Source organism: Microtus oregoni, unplaced genomic scaffold (assembly GCF_018167655.1).
Source record: "Microtus oregoni isolate MIOR12 unplaced genomic scaffold, Mior012 000002F_ref0000024, whole genome shotgun sequence".
Taxonomy (NCBI): domain Eukaryota; kingdom Metazoa; phylum Chordata; class Mammalia; order Rodentia; family Cricetidae; genus Microtus; species Microtus oregoni.
The window spans coordinates 67,515,298-67,532,655 of NW_024543061.1; the positions used below are offsets into that span (position 1 = coordinate 67,515,298).

The window sequence follows — 17,358 nt, forward strand, 5'->3', positions numbered from 1 at the left end:
GGAGGGCAGGGATGTCAAGTCCTGAAAGAATTACAGAGACCAAAAATAACCCAGGAAAGCATCGCTGTGTGCAGCCTGGGGTTGGCCCAGGAACTCAGAGTGGGGCTTCCTGGGGTCAATGTGGAGATGCAGGGAAGACTGTCCCCAGTGTGCTTGATTTCCAGTGGGTGAGCTACAGGCAGGCCCAGCCATTTGGGGTTCTGGATGTAGTTCCCAAGTCTGCTGGTTTGAATAAGGATGGCCCCATAGGTTCATGTATTTAAGTTTGATTCCCAGTTGGTGGAATGTTTAGGAAGGTTTAGGAAATGGGGCCTTGTAGGAGAAAATTTGTCATGGGAGTGGACTTTGAAGCTTCAAAAGCTCATGACAGGTTTAGTCTCATTCTCTCTCTCTCTCTCTCTCTCTCTCTCTCTCACACACACACACACACACACACACACACACACACACACACACACCATGCCTGCCTGCCTGCTGCTGTACTTCCAACCGTGATGATCATGGACTAACCCTCTGAAACTGTAAGCAATCCCCAATTAAATGCTGTAAGTTACCTTGGTCGTGGTGTCTCTCCACAGCCATAGTATATTAGCTAAAATATAAAAGTGCCAGCCCAGAAGGGAAACCAAAAGTTCAGGCCCTTGGAGCCCACCTCATGGGTGTACCCTTTCTCTAGGATGGATGCTGTCACGGTCCTTTCTGCCGCATAGAGTCTGCACAGCGTTAGCACGGGTTAATGTTAGACAGGGAGCAGGGCCAAGGATAGTGCAAGGGAGCACCCACATTCCTGAGCAGGCATCTGGCCCTTCTAGGACAAGGGCTTTTGGTAAAGAATCCTGGTTCTCAACCCTCCCCACAGGCCCAGGCTCACCATTTAGAGAGGGCAACACAGAGAGCCTCCAACCTCCCTAGACTAAGCAAGACAGAGGCCTTGATCTAAAAAGGAGAATGAGAAGCCTCTTCACCTTTACCTTCTGCCTGCACAGAGGCTGCCAAGGATGCAACAGAAGCAGGTGAGTCTGCTCAACCCTTAAGATTTCTGTGAGGGTCAGGGAGTACAGAGGAAGGAAATATTTTAAAAGGCGTGTGACGGGGCAGTTAGGAATGAAGTCCGTGTGTCAAAATGGAGAAGGTTGAATTCCTAACTCTCTCCACTAGTCTCATGCAGAACAAGGCTAGGATGAGGGCTGGGCTGGTTGCTAAGGCCCTGGATCACCTGTGACCTTAATAGCAGTAGCAGCATAAGGCTAATCCGAGAAGCAAATGAGCCAATAATCCAAACTGCTTGGAACAACACCCAGTACGCAATAAGCATTTCACAACTCAAAACCGCTGACTGCCGATATTAAAAACCTCCCTGGCAGCAGCCTGGCAATTTGGATGGAAGCAGACCTTCCGGCATCGTCTCATCGCCAGGGAGCCACAGGAGCTGGTTTGCAAAGACATCCTCACAGCCGGGAGCCTCAGTCGGTAAACATTGCCTCCTTCCCCAGGACTTTCTTCCCTGTGTTTAGAGATGGTGGGGATATCCTTCTCATGGGTTCTTACTAGGATCAAATGAAGATGGCATGTCAGTCACAACTAAAACCATGCCCAGCATTTGGCAAGCGGAAGCCAACGCTAATTGCTTTGGGGGCAGTTTGGGACAATGCTAGGGAATTATATAATGAAATGTGGCATGGAGTTCCATCCTGTACCTACAATAGCCAGGAGGGTTGCTTCTGTTTGGGGGCTGACACAAGGCTTCTCTGTCGGGAAGGGGGCTGAGTATTCACCTGAGGACTGCAAAGACAGAATCAGAGCATCAGAGGTGGGGGGTCCTGTCTATAAGATCTCACCCTGGTTCTTCCCCAGGAGATGCCCCTTGGATAAATTAATTAATGGGCATCACAGCCTCCAGGAGTCCAGGATAGAGTCAGTGCATCGGCTGCAAGTATTTCAACTCCTTGTCAGCATCAGTGATGTGTAGGCCACCCAGGACTGGCGGTTAGAGACTGACCCAGGGCCAGAAGGTAAAATATAAGCTCAAAGCACCCCATGGTAGCCCCACCCCCAACTTGCTGCCATTCATTTTGCATAGCAGTTCACTTTGTAACTCAGTCTGACCTGGAGCCCGCTATGTAGTCCAGGCTGGTCTCGAACCCTCAACAGTCCTCTGAGCTCCCCTCAGGCTCTCAAGTGCTGGGATTATAGGTAAAATGCACAAGCACCCACTTCTACCTACTCACCTGCTCCAGGCCCTGCCTTGGCCGTGGCTGTCCCAAAGGGAACCACACAAGGGGGAGAGGTAAGGGTTCAGGGGCACCAGAGAGATTCACTTTGAGGTGGGAGAGAGCTGGACATACATTCTTTATCACCTCCGAGAACAAGAATGAAATGACAGGGCCACACCTGTCCCGCTGGTCCCCAACCTGAGTGTGTTACCTCGTGGATCCCAAAGTGAGCGTACGAGTCAAAATAGTAATCCCTTGACGTCATCTCCTCAGGATTCAGCAGCTTGGACATCTTGCCCCGCCCTGGGCAGCTGGGTTGTGTGGACACGTGGTGGACGCATTGCACAGGCTTGGCTGGGATGACAGGCTGCGGGGGCTGAGGGGGGGCACTGCTCACCTAAAGGGAGAGAAGGGACCCAAGTTAGTTCTGCCTCCAAGATTTCTTTTTTTCTTTATTGTTTTTATTGAGTTATAGCTGTATATTTTTCTCCACTCTCCCTCTTCTTCTCTTCTCCCCTTCTACCCTCTCCCAAGGTCCCCATACTCCCAATTTACTCAGGAGATCTTGTCTTTTTCTACTTCCCATGTACATTAGATCCATGTATGTCTCTCTTAGGGTCCTCTTTGTTGTCTAGGTTCTCTGGGATTGTAAATCATAGGCTTGTTTTTCTTTGCTTTATGTCTAAAAGCCACTTCTGAATGAGCACATACATTTTCTTTCTGGGTCTGGGTTACCTCACTCAATATGATGTTTTCTAGATCCATCCATTTGCCTATAAATTTCAAGATTCCAGGATTCCATCCCAATTCCTGGCTGTGTGACCTTGAGATTATGTATACCACCACCACGACTCTGTTCTTTCCTTGATAAATACAGGGCCTAATGAAACCCCCCAAGGAGTCATTGAGATAGCTCAGTGCATAAACGCCTGTCAGGGAAGCATGAACCCAATCCCCAGTGTAGTAGCATTTTATCTGTATTTTAATAAATAAAACTTGCCTGAAGATCAGAAAAGTAAAACAGCTACACTGGCCAGCCTTATAGACCAGGCAGCCATGACACACACCTTTAATCCCAGTAGCCACACTAACTTGCCATAGAAACCAGGAGGATGCCCTTAATCCCAGAACTAGAGAGAATTATTAAACGGGAAGAGACAGCTCTCAGTTTCACTCTGAGGTTTCCTAGAGGCAGGATTGCCATTTTCGGACTGAGGTTGAGGTAAGAGTCAGTGGCTGGTTGCTTTGCTTTTTCTTGTCTTCAAGTTGAACCCCAATATCTGTCTGTGAGTTTTTATTAATCATGCTTCCTTCTAGCACCCATGTAAAAATCCAGGCATAATCCTAGCACTGGGGATGTGGAGACAGGGAGATACCTGAATCGCTGGCCAGACGGTGTAGCCTAATGGGTGAACCCTGGCACCCAGTAAGAGACCCTGCCTCAAAATAACAAAGTAGATGACCCCTGAGGAATAACACAAGGTTGACCTCTGGGATCCAAATATATGTGCACATATATGTACACACACACACACACACAGAGAGAGAGAGAGAGAGAGAGAGAGAGAGAGAGAGAGAAAGAGAGACCTCTGCAAGAATCAAAGCATTAGCGCCAGTTTGTCTCAGCACTAGATAACCACGTGGTGTACATATAATAATGGCTTCTTTATTGTTGTTAGTATCATTACTACCATCTGGATCATATAGATTATATACACATATAATATCCTTGTCCTGTCTTCATTTGCCTCTCCACGAGCTAGGTCAACTCAGATGTACAGTCAAGGGAAAAGGTAGCCCCTGGGACAGAGCAGATGGGGAAATACAAGTGATACCTTCCCTCCCTCCTACCTCAGGCACAGCCTCAAGACCACCCTGTGTCTGAGACTAGACAGGAATGAGCTGCATGGGGCAAGAGGTGCATCCCGGCTGCTGCCCCTAGGAAACAGCAGACTTCCCAGTTTAGCAACACAGGCCTTCGGGTCGAGGAGGGGCCAGGCTGGCTGGCGAGCGGGGCTGCCTCATCAAAATGCTGCAGGTGCACCCACCCTCTGCTTGGGATGTTGGTCACGGTCTCTGGGAGGCTAAAAATAGACTGTGTCAATCGCACACTCCCGTGCCAGCTGCAGAGTCACCTCCAGAGCTGAAGACGCTTGTGCACACAGTTGACCCCAGTGTTGACTCCATTTAAATACATTAAGGAGAGAAAAACTCTTAGCTGGTGCAGGAACTTGTGTGACAAAGTCAGGGGGCTTCCAGCGCCCTCCAGCTATCATCTCTCAGTCCAAGGATTGGTCTTCCTTGGAACTCCCTGGTTTTCTGTTCTCAACAGTCAACTTGTGAGGTAACTTCCATACGTCACACACTGCACGAGGCAAAGGGATGGACGACCTGACCAAGGACAAGAGAAGGGCATTGAATAAATAGCCCGTAAAGTCACGGGGAAAAGGCGGGTGATTATGGCTGATACTTTGTCCCAGAGGCCACCCCTCAGTCCAGCTCAGTCTTCTGCAAAGTAGGCTTGGACTCTGAACCTGGACTGACAGGCCTGCTCTTCTCACAGTGGCCTTGAACTCACACGCACTAAGCTACCGAGAGTTGCTTTGAATTCTAGAGACAGCTGCTGAAGGCCTGCTGCTGAGAGGTCCTGTGTAGAAGAAATAGTCCTGGGGGGAGGAGTCCCCCAGAGACTCCGCTTCCTAGACCTCTAGCAACCTCACCAGAAGCTACAATAAAACACGCTACAAAAGAGAGTCAGACATCAAGAGGTGAATTCCCTTCAACTGCGAGTCAAGGAATCCTAGCAGAGTTACCATGCCATGAGCGTGAGCTTTGTCGATGGATTTTGAAAGGTAGAGATGGCAGGAGGGAATTCTAAGAGGATGGGGTGCTTTGAGCAGAGAGGACAGGGGGTGGGAAGGTTGTGAATTTGATGGGGGAGAACATGCTGAGACAGCAGAGGGTTCGGCTGAGAGAAGGTCATGATCTTCAGGCTAAGAGGGCGGAATTAACTACCGCACACAATAGCAGATGTGCCCTGGGTACGCAGGGCCCCGAGTTTGAACACTGATTTTGGAAATTGAATGTGAGCACAGAGTATAGGAGGGGGCGAAGAAGAAAGGGGTGTCCATGGGGGAATTTCAGAGAATATGTTCAAAGTCTAGTCAAGAAATAATGAGCACCCGAGCCCCCGGGGTGCTGGAGGGGCTGCCTGCCAGTGCAGCACAGAAATAGAACCTATGGGGTTGGCAGCTGGCAGAACACGGGGGGACGAGGGAGAAGCTGGAATCTGAGACGCTGTCCACGTCTCAAGCCTGGGTGAGTAGGAAAATAGTGGTGACGTTAACAGAAATCAGCACATCAGCGGGAAGAGCAAGCTGGGGTGGGGGATGATGAACCTCAGTTGGGATATGTGGAGTTTGAAATGCCATCGAGCCCTGTAAGAAAAGATGTCCAGCAAGCAGATACAGAGGCAGTTCCAGTCAATAAACACCTTCACGAGGCTGAAAGGCATAACCCAACACATGTGGCGAGGAGAGGTTAAGTGTGCTCACGAACCCAGGGCTGACAAACCAGGAACTTCACACCCCGGCTTAATGGGGATGAGGCAGCGGTTTCTCATCTGTTATGTGCAAAAAAAAAAAAAAAAAAACCAATGGCGAATTAACACTCAGCATAAATGTTTGCCTCACTGGAGACCAGATAAACTTAAAATAGAACAAAACCTTATCTTATCCCTCAAAATGATGAGTCTCTTCATTTGCAATATTAGGAGGGGCAGGGGAAGGGAGTGGGGAAGAGGAGAGGAGGTACTTTCGCCCAAGTCTTGTGGAAATGTAATTAAATCAAGACATTTTAGAAAGCAGTTTGGTAAAAATCTATTAAGAGCATTAAAAAGCACAAATCCTTTAACCCACAATTGCTTTCTTTAAATTTAACACCAGGAGAGGGCCATTTATCGTCCTAAGTACATAGCTCTGTGAATTTCATGATGACCAAAAACCAACAGTCAATTTTGATGGCTCACAAGAAAACTGATTACAGCCTATGGTGAGCACCTTGTCGTAGAATGCTATGCAGCCCTTAAAAATGTAGGAAAAGTCTTTAAGAACACAAGCATGTGAGTACATTAAACCGTCGGTAGAGCAGGACACACAGGACTGTAGACTGTGCGCTTGTGTCTTAATTAAAATCTCTTCTTGCTGGTGCATGAGGAGAGAAGATTCAGGGAAGGCACCAGAATTGGCAGCGATCATCCCTGGGTATTGGGTCGTGAATAATTAATTCTTTCTGGTGCCACTTTTGTGAAGAGCAAAAGCTAATATTGCAAAAGAGTATGGAACGCAACTCCAGACCCCTGGAGGGAAACTGAGGCCGGGACTCTGTCTTGAGAACCATCCGAAGGATGGAGTGAAGAAAGGGCTTGCCAAGGAGAGACCTCAGTGGAAGAATAGTGGATATGCCTGGGAGAAAGGTCACATTAACCACCTTTTGAGGACCTGAGTGGGCTTGGAGGACCCAGGGGGTTGTCATGGGAACAGGGATACAGTGGAGAGGGGAGATGTGTCTTCAGACTGCCCTTCTTCTGGGGACATGTGACCCAGGCATTGACTTCAGGCGGGGACTTTAAGGAAGTCTTTCTTCCTGCAGCCTGGCCAAGGCCTTTATCTACCAGGTAATGACAACGAGCTCAGAAAGCAGCCTAGAGTCACCCCGCCCCCTGCAAAAAAAAAAAAAAAAAAAACCTCAAGGATCCCCTATACATCCAGTTGCCACGGATATTGACTCTATTTAAATACAGTTAAAAGAGAGACCATTCCTAGGTTTTTCAAGCATCATGCCAGGTCAAGGTCCTCTGGGTCTCTTCCCAACAGCCAAGTATATGTCAGATGCCACCAGGGCACTCATGAGACACAGGGTTGCAAGAGTCAGGGGAGGCAAATAAGACCAAGAGGTGACATTAGCCCTGGTTCTGAAGACTGCCAGCCTCCTGCCTAGGAGAGCTGCTTTCTGCCAACGACCCACAAAGTGTGCCCTCTCCCGGGGAAGCTGAGGGTGAGCAGGCAGGATGGGGTGATGCTTCGCCTTCCACAGTTACCTGGCGAGCTACGGGGCACTGTGTATATGCTAGGAAGGAAACAGGAGACAGAGGGGTCTGTGGAGGAATGCAGAAACCACTCTAGGAGGATGGGTCAGCCACAAACAATGGCTCTCTCTCTGGGAATCTGGCCAGGGAGCTGGCTCAGTTGCCTGCCCACGTGCCTCTGGAAACACTTGAGGAATATAGGCCTCCAGTCCTGGTGGTCACTTCTGTAAGGTCAGAAGGTCTGACTCCTTTCTAGGAAGGAGGTGACAGGGAAGTCTTCCAATGTTTTAGTAGCAAACTTGCCTGAGAAGTCAGAAAGAGGGTTAGTGAGTACACTGGGTGTGGAGCCCAACTAACCCCCAACTTCAGCACCTTTGTCCTCCAGAGCTGTGGCCACTAAGCTCCAGGGAGCCTCTCTACCCAGAATCCCTCCCACCATGGATAGCTTTCCAACACAGTACTCCAGTAGGAATGGAACTCAATCCACCCTCTATTTCTGACCTCGCCTGCTTGGAATGGCTACTCTAGGAAAGTATCTCTGCACAGTGGACCCCATCTGGTCCTGCCCAGGCCTGGGGCCCCAGGGCATGGAAAGGGCCCTGAAATATTTATCTCTGCCTCCTCCAAGATGCTCAATTTCCTGCAAGTCTCTCCACACCATTTATGATCCCAATGTGCTGAAAATCATGCCCGCTGCCTGCCAAGGTCATGAAGAAGAAGGCTTCTGGAGAAAAGATTCCGAACTGGTCCTTCAAGGAAGGGTAGGTCCTCCCCAGGTGGGATGGGATAGGAACATTTCAACCTAACCCTGTCTCCACTTAGGTTATTTGGGGAAGGTGGTTAGCTCTGACTGAAAGCCCACTCTGCAGAGTGCTTTGCAAACATTGCTCGGTGAAGGCGTAACAACACAACAAGGTGCTGAAACACACAGGCAAAACAAAACAAAACAAAGGCCTAAAGCTCTTGAGTGCTAGGGTTATTTATTGGTCAGAGTCCAGAGCTAGCAAGTCCCAGAGCCTGGCAATAAACCAGTATCGGCGACAAGGCGTATTCCTTGTTGACAATCAGCAATAAGAGCATCTGCCATCAGCGTTGACACTATAGCCAGCTTGGTTCAGCCCAGCCATGCCTAATACAGCTGCTGCCTCGGCGGAGGCAGGCTAACTCAGGAGGGAGGCCCAGCACTCAGGGCAGAAACAAGGTCAAAAGCAGTGATCGGCACAGGAGCATGCGTCAGAAGATCCGGATAGCCACTTCTCCGAGATTTCTAGGTTTAAAGAAAATCCGCAGCAGATTTCAGGTTATAGATGGAGAAACTGAGGCCCACCCACATAAGGACAGAGATCTTTCTAGGGTGAGCTGGAACTAGGACTGTGAGAAGCAGGAAAGGCATGGAGACAGGTCAGAGAACACAGAAGACAAGCTACAGGACAGAGAGCTGCCAGTCTTTTCTGTGGCCAACAGTCAAAGCCGACCTGAGCCCTTGGGCTACAAATGACTCCTTCGGCACCAGGCCAAGCTTTAAGACTCTCCCTGAAGACAGAGGCCCGCTACGGGAGCCGGCTCCTGCTCTGGTCTCCAAATGCCAAGAGAACTTCTGACATCACATTCCTATATGACCTGGAGTTGCCTCCGAAGGAAAGAAGTGTACTGTGGAAGATAAGACCCCACCGGAGCGGGGGGGGGGGGGGGATGGGGGGAAGTTAGCAGGGTGGGGGGAGGTGTGGGGGGAGGGGAAGACTGGCCTCATTCCTGTCTTTCCTCCCGGTTGCCTTTGCCTTTGTCTCATTCTCCTTGTCCATCCTCTTACTTGGCCCTGCCACCAGACTTACTCACAGACACTCTCTGCACCCTGCTGCCGTTCCATACACACATCCAAGGCTGCGATCTGAGCTGTAGCTGTGTTATTGACAAAGGCATAAACAAGTATTTACATTTATGTTATGTTTATGACTGAGTTAACAACATCTGTCTCCATTATATGGCTACCAGAGTTCTAAGGGAGAACATTCTCACATTGGGTTTTTGGGCCACTCCAACTTCCTAAGACGGTACCGGAAATAGAGAACTTTCCAAGCCTGTGTTCATCCCCAGGTGGCCAGAGAGCATCCTCCCATCTGCTATCCTGCACCCATGTTTCCTGACAGATGGGGCTGTAGGGTGACTCCCTGGATGCTGGTGGAGAAGCCTTGTGGTCCACGGATGGAAGCAGTGTTCCGGCAGGTGGGTCTCACTTCCTGCCAGAACCATGGGCGGTGACCGGGGCAGTGACCAGGGCAGTGACCGGGGCGGCCGTGTCCGGGCACTACGAGCACTGTGTGTTTCTGTTGTCTCCTCGCACTTGGCCGCTGGCTCCCTGAGCTGCTCCAGATTGTTCACCATCAGCCGCATCCCCACCCTGTGCTCCCACTATAGGGGCAGCCTAGTCACAGTCACCCCAGATACTCTTCCTCAGCCTTGTCACCCCCTTCCTACTGCCTGTCACCCCTCTGGGCATGTGTCCTGTGACCATGGAGTCAAACACTCTAGGCTCCCTTCTTTCCCATCCACTCCCACTGCTCACCACTCTCAGTCCAATGCACTAAACAAGGTGGTATCACGGATAAATGGGGCAAAGGGCAGTGGTCCTCGAAGTCTGGGTCCTGAACGACCAGCATCAGCCTCTATAACACCAGAGACCACTGCCCCAGGACCTGCAGTGGGACCCAGTGGTCTCTGCTCAGAATGTTCGGAGGAAATTCCCATCTTCTGTCCAGTTTGAGAACTGCCGGGCCCTCCAGGTACTTCCTACCCAGAATGGCATGGAACCACAACTCTCAGGAAAAAAAAATCAAAATAAAAACAGAAAAAAGTAAAACAACCATAGTCAAGTATAACTGGCCACACAGGTTAAGAAGAGTTCTTGGTGATGTTTTTAAGGTTTTGCTTTGCTAAAAATGAACTATCGATCTCTGAGAAAGTGGTAGGCTGTCCATTGGCCCTGAATTCCTGTCTGGATTGCTCTTTCCCAAGAGGCAAGGGAGCATGGTTCTGAAGGAGCAAATCTGCGCTGTGATTTAGATTAGTTTCTAGTTATCAGTCCTGTGGACCTTCTCGGGCAGGTCTGAGGCCCTGAAGCCAGGAAGCAGAACTCATTGTCAGACTCCCAGGGGGTGATGCCCATAAATGCTGGCACTGACCATGTAGAGTCTGGCTGCCTGTCTTCCTCAGCCCCTCTGAGCCCCTAAGCTCTTACATGGCCCTCAACACGGATGCTGGACAGTACCTAGTTGCTACTGACATTGACCAAAGGCCAGAGCAGTCGCAGACCCTGGGAGAGAGACAGCTGAAGGTTCTAGAGCGCACATTAGCTCTGCAGTAGGTGACTGGAGATTGGGCAGGTTCCACCACACTGGGGCTGCGTGGCCTGGGCTGATCCCTGACTGACTCACAGCCACTACTAGAAGCCCTTGCGGTGTAACTGGAAGGCAGCCTTGGTGCTGCGCACTGTGTCCCAGCGCTTCCTGTCAGCCCCTGGCTGTCTCTTTGTGGTGCAACAGCAATGCCTGCCTCAAATCAAAACCACACTGCTCCCACACAGTCCTCCCTCTCTCTCCTGGATCAGTAACTCCTGGGAAAGCATCGCCTGGATTTGTTGGGCCTGACCTATTTTTTAAATAAACTGGAGCTGTTTTCCATTCTTAGTCACTTTTTCTACCAAGCCCCCACATATTAAATTCTCTTCTTATATCCTCAGATATTTGGGCTGCAAATTATGTCAGGTTAATTGGATGCTTGGCTCCTGGCTCTTCCTCTTCAATGGGCTTATAAAGCAGACTTCCCCAGGCATGCTTCTTCCTCCCTCTCCCCTCCCTAAGGCAACAGGTCTCTCCTCCCCTCTCTCCCTCCTGTGGCTGGAAGGGCCTTGCTGATCACCTGTCTTCCCCTCTGCCACTATGGGCAGATGCTCACTTACAGGCTCCTCTCCCCTGCTGGAGTTAGGCGACCCCTTCACCTCCAGACTTCAGTCATATCATCCCTGTGGCGTCTGTGCTACGCTCCTGAGTCCCTTCAGGCTGGGGCATCAACAAAAGGCTCTATCCTGTCTCGGTCTGATTTCTGTTTGAGCGCGCGCACACACACACACACACACACACACACACACATACACACACACACACAGACACACACACACACACACACACACCTGTGAATTCTGTTCCTGAGAATCTCCTCCCCATCACGCCACTACACCCAAGCTGTTACTCATTTCCCCTTCCCCTCCCCTTCTTTGTAATAATAATGTATCTGTCCCTTCCCTGGGGCCACTAGGGTGACTAGAGACTCTGGATGTGCTAGCAGGTACAGGAAACTATCAAGTGTAACATGGATACCATGAGATAACCAGTTCTGGCCACGTGATTCCACGCCAAAATGCTATTTTTGGATGTACCCTGGGCCCTTCAGCAGCACTGGGCACAATGTCCCTGGCTGCCTTTTGTGTGCTGTTTTGACAACTGTTTGACACAGACATACACACACCCGATGGTGTCTGCTCTCCAGCCATTGACTCGGCTCATCATCCCACTTCCCCCCAGTCTCTGAACTTCCCGAGTTCTGGGGGACTGCTATCTCCAGGAAGAGGCCACCACTAGAATCAGACATTTCCCTTACTCCTGGGCCACCTGAATTTCAACTGCTTCATCCTGAAAGCCCAAGGCACCTGCTGGTCGAAAGCTAGTCACGACTGTGCCAAGTCTGTAGGTGTCACTTCTGCAAAGGGAAATCGCTCAGACAGTCCAGAAGGATTATTTCACAGCACAAACAGATTCCGTGTGTCTCTGATTCCCTCGCCACACTGGACACAATGGCGCATTGATGGCACAACACTTACACTTGAGTGGGGCAGCATGGCCCTTCATCAATGAAATATCAACCCCAGCCCTTAGGCTGAGATCCGTGATCTCTGCCTGGTCCAAGGAAAGTGGAGGAGGCTCCCTCTCTCTCCTGAAACCAGACAACAGACACTCTCTTGAGAAGGTAGCAAGGTGGCTGGAAGAAAGAGGAAACTGGGCATCATCTAAAAGGAGGCTAGTGATGTTCTTAGTCTCTTTGGAGGGCCCACAGCACTCAGGGCTTCCTACCAGAAGTGCCTCATCTCAGGGAAGTTCCAGGGGAAGAAAATGTCTCCGAACTACAGCTGGCGTTGGCTGAGACTCACAACTCCAGCCTTGTAGACTACAAGTGGCTTCAAGTGCAGACTCAAGTGCATCTGTTAGGATTTCCCGAACCCTCCAGTAGCTCAGGAACGGGCTCACTGCGGATTCATCGAGGAGCTGGCTCCTCACACCCCTCAGGCCTTATCATTTGGGCATAACACTGATAGCTTGAATCTCATTTTCTTGGGGTTTGGAGCTTTTGTTTTGATTTTTGGTTTATATATGATACAAGATCTAACTATGCTGCTCTGGCTGGCTTGGAACTCCTTATGTAGATCAAGCTACCGTTAAATTCACAGAGATCTGCCTCCCGAGTGCTGTGATTAAAGGTACATAATGATACCTGACCAATTAATTTTTACCACATTTTAGTGTGTGTGTCTGTGGGTTTTTTGTTTGTTTGTTTGTTTTTTTATTTTTTTTAAACTTTATTTAACCTTATTTCATGCACATTGATATAACGATGTTAGATTCTCTGGAACAGGGGTTACAGACAGCTGCGAGCTGCCATGTGGTTGCTGGGAATTGAACCCAGGACCTCCGGAAGAGCAGTCAGTGCTCTTAGCCACTGAGCCATCTCACCAGCCCCTGTTTGTTTGTTTTTGAGAGGGGAGTATGCTTGCTATGGTGCACCTGCAGAGATCTCGGAGGACAACTGGCAGGAGCTGGTTTTCTCCTTCCACTATGTGGGTCCTGGTGACCAAACTCAGGTCATAAGACTTGGTAGCAATTGTGCGATAACCTTGCGGTCCCCCAGTGATTTGTGATAAGACAGACAGAAGTCGCAAGTGGCTGGCCCAGACCACAGCCACACAAACTTAAGCTGTCACCGTTTTCATGGATTCCTTCAGAAAATTTCCACCTCGTCATAAGACGCTTAATTTACTCCAAGTAAATATATTCCCACCTGGAGTCTCAGCAGGAGCAACTGAGTTCTTTCATCAAAGAATCTGATATGAATAGTTCTTGACATTACTGACATAAATTGGAAAGGAATAAAGTCTGTCATCGGATAATAGCCAACACAAACTTGAATGTTTTGGGGAAAAAAAGCGTTCTCAGGCAATTCCAATTCCAATCACTATTTTAAAAGCCAAATGAAATGTAAGAAATGAAAGGTTTAGACAGAGTGTGGTAGAGCACACCTTTAATGCCAGCACTCAGGAGGTGTGTGTGTGTGCCTTCTTATCTATATAAAGTTCTATATGATATGATAAAGTTCCAGGCTGTCCAGGGATACAGAGAGAGACTCTGTCTCAAAAAGAAAACCAACAGTCTCATGATACTGGACACCAGACAGTGGTAAATGTGACACCTAAGAGATGGGTTGTCCCAGCACGTGGCCTGGAGGAACTGTCTGGACACACCACGGAGAGGCCACACCAGGCAGAGCAGATGGATCTTTTTTGCTAGGAGAGATGGGGGTGAGGACCTGATGCCAAAAAGGCTGGAGCTCCTCTAAGAAAATCCTCGGGTGAACAGTCTTCAGCATACACCGTTCTGCTGAGTTTTTCTAACTTTTTGCCAAGGTCTGACCACAAGAAGGATGTGAATAAACCAGGAGAAGAAGCCCTGAAGGGACAGGGTGACTAATTTTCTGTGATTCCCAGGGCCTGGAAAGCCTCTCGCCCCTCCTAGCCAATTTGGAAAGCTTCTAATTTGTGCTCAGAATGGTTCATTACTAAACTCCCCAACACAAAATACATAAGAATATCCAGTCCCCAGCAACAACAGCAAAAGACCATAGTGTTTGATAGCCAGTCAAAAATAATCAGACTTTCAAAGAAGCATAAAACACTACGCAAAACTGTTTGTACTGAAGAGCAAAGCCTGTCATGTGCTACAGTATTGCCTGAAGGCACACTATAATAAGTTTACAGTTCACACATTGTCCTGTTTGGTCTTTTTGATCAACTTGATACAAACTAGAGTCATCTGGGAATGAGAAATTCCACTACAAAATCCAGCTGTGGGTAAGACAGAGGGACATTTTTTTTAAATTAGTGATGATATGAGAAGGCCTAGTCCATTGTGGATGGTGCCACTGCTGGGCATATATATGGTCTTGCATTGTATAAGAAAGCAGGCTGAGCAAACCATAAGGAGCAAGCAAGCAGGCAGCACCCCACTATAGCCTCTGATTCAGATTCCTGCCTTGGATTCCTGCCCTGACATTCTTCAATAACTGTGGTGTGGAAGTGTTAAGGTAAACTCAGTTCTTTTCTCTTCAAGTTGTTTTTTGTCGTGATGTTTTATCATAACCATAGAAACCTAAGACAAAAATTGGTACCAGGTCATTACAGACTTAACCAGATATTTGTTGGGAAGATTGACTTTGAAAGCCATTGAGTCCTCAGAGCTCAACAGGCTGTTCTGTGGGAATTTGAAGATAATGTTGAGAACATTGCAGACAACAGAGGCAAGACTTAAAGAATTTTGGAGAAAAATTTGAGAGTTCTTCAAACAGTTTTCTACTAGAACTGTTCACTTGATTTTTTTGAAATATTTACTTTGTAGATTTACTTATGTTTTGCACATGTATACCTGCATGTATGTCTGTGTGTTACATGCATGCCTAGTGCCCTTGGAGATCAGACCACCACATCTGATCCACAGTAACTGATGCTGCAGATTATCCTGAATGACCACGCAGGTGTTAGGAATTGAACCCAGGTCCTCTGCAAGAGCAACAGGTGCTCTTAACCACTGAGCCAACTCTACATCCCTCATTCATGTAATTTTTTTGAATTAAGACTCTGTGGCTCTGGCTAGCTGGGACTGAAGACTCAGCAATGATTAACAAGAGGCCATAACCACTGAGTTAAAACTTTTGCTTTTCTTGTAACAATTGATGCTGGTCAGTCAGAGAGAGCTGAGAAGCTGGCAATGATTAAGAAGAAACCAGCATCATTGAGGTGAAACCTGAGATTATTTCTTCAGGTTGGGCACACAGAAGCCATGGCCCACAGTGGACCAGGGCTGTATTTCATGGATCCACTTGGTCATATGTAAGAGTCTCTCAAGTGGTAATGATTTTGAAAGCATGAAAGGTTCATGGAGAACAGCTGAGACTTGGCACTGTAAGAGGTCATCAGTTGACAGGCAGCCTCAATATCAACCAAAGGCTCAGGATTGAAGGGGTCATATAGAGAGACCATAGTTAGAATCCCCGAAGAGAGCCAGTAGAGGCTACTGGCAAAGGGGCAGCCCAGTTGCAATGGAGCCCCCAGCATGCTGAAGACGTCAGTACCATGGGACAACCACCAAGGACAACAGCAAGTATGGCGTGGAGCTGTCTTGAGCCCATGAGACAAGCTGTGTGTGCTGTGGATGGCAGAGCTGGAGAAGAGGAACTGCCTAAGCCCTATGGAGCCTGAAAGACTGTGAGGGAACTCCAGGAACCATGTCCTGATAGACTTTGGCTTTGCTTTGATTTGACTGTGACTGTGCCCTGTTATACCCTCTTGGAGTGAGAAAGTATGTAACTTACTTGATTTTCATAGGAGTCAAAAGACTTGGGATTGTAGAGACTTTGAATTTTTAGAGTCTTTGTAGTATTAGGAAAACTTTGGATGTTTGAGAGTTTGGATACTTAGGAGATTTTGGATATTTTAGACAGGCTCTGAACTTTTTGACTTGGGATGTTTTTAAAACAACTTCAAAATTTTAAGACTTTTAAGGGTTGAAATTTTAAAAGCCATGGGGCTTTTAAAGGTCAGAATATTTTATATTGTGATAGTGATATTAATATGAGATCTTGGAGATGAACAAGAAAGAAAAGGCTATAGCTGCATAGTGATGTGTTTGTGGGCCAAGTTGACAAGGGTCAATTTTCCTTGTTAGTTTTGGTTTGTTTCTCAATTGCAGGAACCACAATTGAGAAAATGCCTTCACAAAATTGGCCTGTAGGCAAACCAATGGGGGACACCTTCTTGATTAGTAATTGATGTAGGAAAGCCCAGCCCATTGTAGCTGGTGTTACCCCTGGGAAAATGGTCTTAGAGTGTGTGTGTGTGTGTGTGTGTGTGTGTGCAGTCTGTGGAAGTCAATAAAAAAATTTCCTCTGGTTCAGTTACTGCTTTCAGATTCCTGCCTTGAGTTCCTACCCTGGCTCCCCTCATTGAAGGAGAGAACTATAAACTAAAATAAACCTTCTTCCCCAAGCTGCTTTTGGTCATGGTATTTTATCACAATAGAAGCCCTAAGATAACTGTGAACCCTAAAATAACTGCTTTATGAAAATAAATGCAAAGATTAAATAGATAGGTAAATAGTCTCCCCCAAGGGGCAGAAAAAGGAGAATAAAGGTGACAAAGGAACAAACAGCAAGATAATAGGCTTAAATCTCATCGAATCAACAATTACACTAAACATAATTGGTTGAAACAGCTCTAGTAAAAGGCAGAGGCTGTCATACTGAACTTTTAAAAACAAGCGAATGCTTTGTTTCTGAAATGTATTTTAATGTTATAATAGGGTAAGCGTAGAGAGATGATGTCAATGAGCTGAAAGTTCAGCAGCCATGCTAATAGCAACACCCACTTCCAGGTAGATAATGTTAGGGGACACTTCCCAATGTCCACTTTATCAACAGGATATACAATTCTATATACTTTTATCCATCTTTTAAAATGTTACAAAAGTTATCAAGAAAGCCTGACATAATTATTTAGTACATAAATCAAAACATGAATCAAAATATATAGGGGCTGGGAGTACAGCTCAGTGATTGAAACTCAAACAGCATGAGCAAGGTCTTGGGTTTCATCCCCAGCACTAGCAAAAACAGACTGCAATGAGTTGCGCTGTCACACAGAAGACAGTAATGAGACTGGAGAGGGAAGCACTTGTGTTGCTGGTG

The 17,358-nt window shown here is 47.9% G+C and overlaps 1 protein-coding gene across 1 annotated transcript in view; it reads right to left on the reverse strand.

Moving 5' to 3' along the window:
* Positions 1-17,358, reverse strand: part of Prmt8 (protein arginine methyltransferase 8) — an 85,250-nt gene that overhangs the window by 48,207 nt on the left and 19,685 nt on the right. The window contains exon 2 of the mRNA XM_041639903.1: positions 2,425-2,610. Coding sequence (XP_041495837.1) covers positions 2,425-2,610 — 186 coding nt within the window. The remainder of the gene's footprint in view (positions 1-2,424; positions 2,611-17,358) is intronic.